Source organism: Pieris brassicae, chromosome Z (assembly GCF_905147105.1).
Source record: "Pieris brassicae chromosome Z, ilPieBrab1.1, whole genome shotgun sequence".
NCBI lineage: Eukaryota > Metazoa > Arthropoda > Insecta > Lepidoptera > Pieridae > Pieris > Pieris brassicae.
Window position 1 is genome coordinate 5,335,838 of NC_059680.1, and position 8,175 is coordinate 5,344,012.

Here is an 8,175-nt window from a genome sequence, read left to right on the forward strand (position 1 = left end):
TAAATCGCCGGACTTAATGTTCCTTAAAAGGAACGTGTTTGGCGTTAAAATATAGTACTCGCTTGTATGCCATAACAATTAAATAACTTCAGTCAAGTGCTTATTTTTCATATCACTAAATTCTATTTCAATATAGAGTATCAATGTTTTAATAAGGTAACTGTCAAAATGACATTTGGGTTCTAGTTCTGTGACGCGTGGCTGTCAAAGATCGAGTTGTCCACCGTCCAACAATTTATTTCTAAATAAGTAATTAGTCTGTGATTTGAGCATCTAAGGTTTGAATGTTCGGACTTCAAGCAAAGGCAAAAATTATTTATCTTTAAAGTTCCTCTTCAAAGTTTAATCCAATATTTTTTTTACTTTTCTATCTATTATTTTTCTTAAAATTACAAGTTCATAATGGCTGAGTGAGTATTTTACCCATTATTTTATAATTGATGAATTATGTAAAGTTAGCATGACTTTTAATTTTACTACCTAACTAGTCACAATTTTTTATTATAACCTTTTGTATTTATTCTAGTTCATTTAAAGCTAGTTGGTATTGAAAATTATAATTTATTTAATAACAACTAACCATGTAGATGGTAGGATGAGGATAGTATTTTAGGCTTAAATGGTGATTTTTTTGTTTTATGCTATCTATAAATTACTTTCTTCTAGAAAAAAAAAATAAGAAACTACAATACAAAACGCATGAGGGCTTCGTATGTTGTAATAGTTGACAGTTGATTGTAATCTCAGCTTGAACATTTTACTTAGATTATTAACAATTTTTTTTAAAGATAACTGGATAGGTTAGTTATGATAAATTACAAATTCACATTAAAAATTATGAATTTGATGAAAACTAGATCAACATTAGCCAAACACAAAACTATACTTAAAAGGAAAATATGGGTATGGTCATAATAACAGGAAGGTTACTTGAAGGTTAATCTTCTTCACAATTCCATAACCAAAGTTTTAACTACCAATTACTATAATTGTGTAATTACAATTAAAGTACATTGAAAACCATAAGATCATGCTATTATTATTGAAAATAACCAATTTAATATGTGATGCATGTAATATTAGGCATGTATACTAGAAAAATGTTTAACACCAAAAAAATCATCAAAAGTAAATATGTTACTTTATATAATAGTTCAAGAAAAATAATGTTAAGTAGTAATACATTTTGTAATTTGTATTAAGTATTGCCTATTATATATAGTGTATAAATAAAAATGCATATGAAACAAGACTACAAAAAAAATAAGAATTATTGCAATTAAAAAAAATACTACAGATCACAGATATATTTCAAGATGTATGTATGTCTTTTTACCATGTATGTTTTTTTAAGAAAGTTGAAAGAATTTACAACAATATATTTCTTTAACTTTCAGAGGTAAAGCTGACATTGCCCTTATCGGCTTAGCTGTAATGGGTCAAAACCTTATATTAAACATGGATTCCAAAGGATTTGTTGTTTGTGCTTACAATAGGACTGTAGAGAAAGTATGTATTTTCTAATGTAATGATAGTCTTTTATGACACAAATCTCACTACATGAGCTAAATTTGACTGCTCAAGTAATATATTTATTTTTCCCTATAGGTTGAACAATTTTTGGCTAATGAGGCTGCCGGAACAAAAATAATTGGTGCTAAGTCCTTAGAAGATATGGTTGCAAAACTTAAAAGACCAAGAAAAGTGATGTTGTTAGTTAAAGGTATTTTTATATATTATTTCATTAATAATGAAATTCGAGTCTTATTATGTATGTGACAGCTATGTATAGAGATAGCTGTTTAAGTTAACCTGAACCTTGAAATATGAGTATTAACCCACTTCAAAAAAACATATTGTATTGGAGGTCAAATGAAAGGCATTTGTTGACATTGAACACTACTTCTAAATGTACTTATTGAGTGAAATTTGATTCTAACATTATAACATTAACAAATATGGGATATTTATATTACATTTTTAAAATGTACATCTATCATATTTCATATATTTCAAAAGTTATTTAGATTATTGAATCACATACATATTAGTTTATAGATATTTTAAAAATGTTGGCGCAGGCTTAAGAAATACAGCTAAGAAACTTGACTACTGATGATAATTTTACTGACTATTCCCCTTTATTCTGATTACTTTTTACAATAATTAAATAAATCATATTTTATATTTCATGACATATGAATCAACAGTTGTAGCCTAATATGCTCTGGCAATTATTGATCATTAATAAAGTTTTTTCTCGCAGCTGGTTTTGCTGTTGATGAATTTGTGAAGAAATTGGTGCCATTACTTGAAAAAGGAGATATCATTATTGATGGAGGAAATTCACAATATACGGATACTCAGCGATGGTGCAAAGAATTGGAATCTACAGGAATATATTATATTGGCATGGGTGTAAGTAACTTTTAAACATTGATGTATTTTTCCCAACCAAAAATTTTGCTCAATTTATTTCCTTTAAGTGAGGTGAAGAAGTGTAATGTAAGTAAAATGTAACATATAATATATTTGGTATATGACATTAAATTTGTTTTTTCACTATTGTTATAGTAATAAGTAATTATTTTTTACAGGTAAGTGGTGGAGAAGATGGTGCTCGTTATGGACCTTCTTTGATGCCTGGAGGTCACCCAGAGGCCTGGCCACATGTTAAACCAATCTTCCAAGTTAGTATTCCATTTCTAGTGCAGACTTATTTATAAGACAATATTGTATAATATCTGTAGTGGTTTAAAAAAATTCATTTCCAGCCAATTAATTATATATTTATTTATTAATCCAATATAATTGGAATATATACATGTTTCGTTTTATGGTTGCACTTAGTCTTATAAACTAATTGCATTTTAATTTGAAACAATTACTAAACTGCTGGAATCAATCCCAGATTCAAACCCTATTTGTGTAACTAAACATGGATTATAAAAATAATGAGTACAATGGAAAATGCTAAATCTACTAGGCGCCTGTTTACTGCACTGAATAAATGTAATAAATAATTTTTAATTTTAGGCAATCTGTGCCAAAGCAAACAATGAGCCATGCTGTGACTGGGTTGGCAAAAATGGTGCCGGGCATTTCGTGAAAATGGTTCATAATGGTATTGAATATGGTGACATGCAGCTTATTTGCGAGGCATACAATGTTATGAAAGATATTTTAGGTATGTGTTTAAATTTTTTTGTTCTTTAGAGAGAAGTTGTATAAATATTGTAGGATATTCATTTGTAATTGATTTTAGGTATTGACCAGAAGGAGATGGCTGAAGTGTTTGAAGAATGGAACAAAGGAGAGCTTGACTCTTTCTTAATAGAAATCACAAGTGATATTCTGAAATTCAAAGACAATGATGGTAAGTAAACTATAATCCATTTTTATAATCAGATTATAAAATTATTATTTTTTAAATATAAAATACCTTCATTTTTTAAAATAAACTAGTTTGACTTATAAATTTTTGTTAACATTTATTAGCATTGCATTGAGATATTGTTTAAAACTAGTAGTAGCCTCACTAAAATTATAAAAGGAAAGTAAAAATATCAATTGACTGACTGTGCCCCAAGGTTTCCAATGATAGCCTGTGATGCCTACAAACTAAAAAAAATTAATTTGAACAATTAGTTACTAAATTAGCATGTTCAAACACATATACATTTTCAGGTTCATACTTGTTGCCGAAGATTCGGGACACTGCTGGTCAAAAGGGAACAGGAAAATGGACTGGTATTAGTGCGTTGGAGTATGGTGTTCCTGTCACACTAATTGGGGAAGCTGTCTTCGCTAGATGCCTGTCTGCATTGAAAGGTAAAATTATCGAGAATTGTGATCTATTAGAATTTGGATTAATCTTTGCGATATATGAATAAACAATATTTCTAGTAAAGCATTTCAACCTTGCTAAATAGAATGATAACTGTTTAATCAAAGAAAAATATATACTCTATGTAACAAATATTTGTTATCCGCTGTTTTGTATTTATTTTAAAACTAACTTAAATATTTATCAACTGTGTAACAAAGTTTTTTTTTTTCATTTTGAAATGTTATGAATTTTAACAAAATAATAGTGTATCCCATTTTATGAACAACAAGGCGTCATCAACCCTTAGAAACTAACTTAATATACACGTTTATTATCTAGATGAACGTGTAAAAGCCAGTAAAGTACTACCAGGTCCGTCGGGAAAATTCACTGGCGATAAGAAGGTATTCCTCGAACAACTACGTAAGGCACTATTCGCAAGTAAAATTATTTCCTACGCCCAAGGCTTCATGCTGCTTCGGGAAGCTGAAAAGGTACAATATTTTAATGTGAATTTTTATTTATTTATATTTAGACTGTCTTATTAAATTACTTAGTTAGAGGCATAGAAAATTAGGACTGACTGAATCTGCGTGTTGTTGTTTGTAACATAAGGATACCATTAGACTAGCTGCCATCTATCATCTAGGTAGGCATCTAGGTATGCCAATATGACTCTGATCAGATAAGAGCATGCTATTTCTTAACAGGCCGACATCGCACTGGCCTTCTAAAATTTTAAGTGTCGAGGCGGTATAACTTATCAGGTGAGCCTCCTGCCCGTATGCCCTATAAAAAAATAGTTATAAATTTAAGTGTTATTTTAGCCCTAATTTAAACCCGAATAAAATACATTTTTATCGAAACAGTACGAACAATAAGATCGGATATTAAATATAATTTATCTATATGGATTTTATCGTTTGATTTGGGATCATACCGTGCTTTGTGGTAGTTTCTATTCCCTGGACCAATAGATTTTTCTTTCTATGAGCACTGCCCGTATGATGAAGGTAAAACTAAACATTTCGTGTTACACTAAAATTGGTGATATTTTACAAGCTTATCTCTTTTATACAGGGTTGTAACTATTATTTATAGTTAACAAGTAGAAGTGCACCAAAATATTATATTTATGGTATATCTTTATTTTATTTTAGGCTAACTCATGGAGTCTCAATTACGGAAGCATTGCATTGATGTGGCGTGGAGGCTGTATCATTAGGAGTGTGTTCCTTGGGAATATCAAGGTATACATATTAGCCTGTTCGTGTTATTAATATCTGAATTTTCAAACTCGACCCAAATGCTACTTTATTGGCTTAACGCTTTGTGTTTTGAAGGCTACATTCCTGGCAAATACTACAGTTATCCCATAGATTTTATACCTTTTTTCTATACTTGTAACATTAAGCAACATTATTATTCTGTTATAAATTCTATTTATATTATAGTTAGTATTTAAGTAATCAGGCAATAAAATAGATGGCGCCACATATGTGATAAATTGTCGTTGAAAATACGTTTGATGTTTCAGGATGCGTTCACAAAGAACCCACAGCTCACGAACCTGCTCCTTGATCCATTCTTTAGCGAGCGTATCAGCAATAGCCAGCAATCATTGCGTGAAGTTGTAGCGCAAGCATCGCTTATGGGCGTTCCAACGCCAGCCTTCTCTGCGGCACTCGCGTTCTATGATGGATACCGTTCGGACGTCCTACCAGCAAATTTGTTACAGGTATTTACTAAGTTTCGACCGAAACAGTTAACCCTGATTTTTTTAAAGAATCTTTATGGCTTACAAGCCAGTGTGTGCCAATCAGTTAACAATTGTGGTCATTGACCATTTCTAATAATTCATCAGAACTGCTTTAAAAATATTTTTACTATATAAAATTTCGCGTTCAAACAACACAATTTCAGCATATATCATGTTATTATAAGCTAATATTATTAATTATTGTAAATTTATTAAATGTACATTGCAGGCGCAAAGGGATTACTTTGGAGCTCACACATATGAACTTCTGAAGAAGCCGGGTGAATTTGTTCACACCAATTGGACCGGGCATGGTGGAAACGTATCTGCCTCCACATATAATAATTAATTATTATCTATATATTTTTCATTGCAAGTGTACACAGAATTCCATTATTTCCATGATTTTCTATTGTTTTATATATTTAAGAAACAATATTAGCCCATAACTTTTTGTTAGCACTATATGTAAATGGGTCTAATTTGTTAGTTGAGCATAATTTTTAAAAATGTTTAATTAAGAATGACAATAGTTTTTAGCTGTTCGAAATATTTTAAATTATACATTCCTTAGTTATAACTTAGGATAATAAGTAAAGGTGCTGTGTTTATATATCGTTTCTGTCAAATGTAAAACAAATAACTTGCATAATTCAGATTTTATTGGTTGTTAAACTGAAAATATTTGTGTATATGTAATGTTTTAATATTAACGTTTTTATCAATTGTGTGATGGGTCCAAAATATCTTATGTATAATTTATATGCAATATCTGTTTTTTTTTATAATATTGAAAATATATTTTATGTGAATATATGGGATTTTTGACATATGTTTGTTTTATTTGCTGAAGTACTTTTGCACCGTACCAATGGACTTTCTAATAGCGCATCTAACAAACGCTCGTGCGGTGAAGGAAAACATTGTTAGCAAAAGAGTATGTCTTAGTTCAAAAAAAAATACATGTTTACAGAAGACAGACCATGACTGTCTATGACATAAAAATGATCAAAGAATCGGATGTAATCGGAGGCCAAGGCCATCCATATAGCTTACTTTCGCTGCTTAAAGTTTTCCCGACTTCGCTGGAGAACGACTTATTTGCGTAATATACTGTGATCCAAAAAGTAATAAGAAAAAAAAATGTATGGCAAAAGGTACTCTGGTATGCGAATCACTTTTAATTGCATAATGTATGATAGTTTTATAATATTTTCTTAAAATTTGCTGTAAATAAATAATTAATAGTTTATAATAAAGATTAATAGTGGAACCGAAGTCCTAACGCTGACTTCCGCTAAGGACTCACGAAGCGGTTTTCACCCGCGCCCGCCGTGAAAGCCTTTGCCTTTGTAGAATATAGATATTTACGTAAAAAATTAAAGCACATTTAACGACGCGTGTTACGCCCGCGGCGTGTGTGATTGTTAGCGTTTCCCGCTGCACCGGCGGGCTCGGGTCTCTTGGGTTTTCAGACGCGCGCTCTGCGATCATTTGGCGGGCGTTTCTGTCTTCCTGAAAGTTCTAGATACGGATTATGGATATTCGAAAATAATTAAATAACTTTTCTTCGTCCTTCTTTAACTCATTAATAAGAGTAACAATTAATCCATAACGATCAATTTCCGCAATCAGTGGATGCACCGAGAAGCTTTTAGGCCTTCTTTTTTAATTCGTCTGTGAAGTAAGTATAACGCAACAGCTCGTTTCTGGTGTGTGTCAATGGCGGTCTGGAACTCAACTGATCGTTTAACCGCCCGTCTTGCAACCGTCCTGATTGCGAGCGATAATCACAAGCGCGACGGCAGCGTAACCGCACAAAACTCGGCTGGCGCGGGTGAAAATCGCTTCGTGAGTCCACAGCGAAGTCGGTTCGATTCCCAGACGAGGGAAATAAATTTTTAGAATCTACGATATTTAAGGTACTTTCCCTTCATGTTCCATAACTTTGGGACGCCCTGTATTTCACTTAAGCATGTTTTTCAAATAAAATATTAAGTCAATTAATATATGTATAACTATGTACATTTTATAGTTTACTTGTGAAGTAGTTGAATTGCCGACGTATGCACATGGACATATGTAGCCTGTTAAAGTTAAGGAAAAGCGTTGCACCCAATTTAGAACTGTATCTAGAAATATAGTTGTACAAACTTTTATCTCTTCAAGAGCATGCTCTATGATGTTAGTAGTCCTATGAACTTAATCTATAGTCGATGGTTATGTAAATGCAAATTAATGGTTGGGTATAAGTTTCTTTCTTCCAATATTGGCTCAACCATTTTTAGTAATAATTTCACGAATAACTATATCAACTTGTTTCATATGGCGGTTTCCCTGTTTCAAGAATGATTATGACTTGTAGTATTTAATCCTGAGACATACCTTAGCCTACACGAATTTTGTTAATTTTACAATTCCGTTTCTGGGCAAATTCCTAAAGACATGTCCTGTTCCAAGTTTTTGTGATTTCATTTTTTACTTCACGAGGTGTTACTATCTCATTTTAGTATATTTAAAGATATACATACCACGCTTCAGCACATTCAATCATTATTCTGAAACGTGTTATACAGATGTTGAGCAA

The 8,175-nt window shown here is 31.5% G+C and overlaps 1 protein-coding gene across 1 annotated transcript; it reads left to right on the forward strand.

The window, feature by feature from the left end:
- The first annotated feature begins 247 nt into the window (after positions 1-247).
- LOC123719013 (6-phosphogluconate dehydrogenase, decarboxylating) lies at positions 248-6,418 on the forward strand. The gene is made up of 12 exons (XM_045676105.1): positions 248-410; positions 1,398-1,509; positions 1,609-1,723; positions 2,267-2,418; positions 2,598-2,690; positions 3,037-3,187; positions 3,266-3,376; positions 3,688-3,831; positions 4,169-4,323; positions 4,990-5,079; positions 5,367-5,567; positions 5,818-6,418. The coding sequence occupies exons 1-12, from the start codon at positions 403-405 to the stop codon at positions 5,935-5,937; spliced, it is 1,452 nt and encodes a 483-aa protein (XP_045532061.1). The 5' UTR covers positions 248-402; the 3' UTR covers positions 5,938-6,418.
- Positions 6,419-8,175: the final 1,757 nt, after the last annotated feature.

Coding starts and splice junctions, on each gene's coding strand:
- LOC123719013 (XM_045676105.1), top strand. Junction 3,377..3,687: donor GAAATTCAAAGACAATGATG/GTAAGTAAACTA, acceptor ATACATTTTCAG/GTTCATACTTGTTGCCGAAG. Junction 5,568..5,817: donor TACCAGCAAATTTGTTACAG/GTATTTACTAAG, acceptor TGTACATTGCAG/GCGCAAAGGGATTACTTTGG.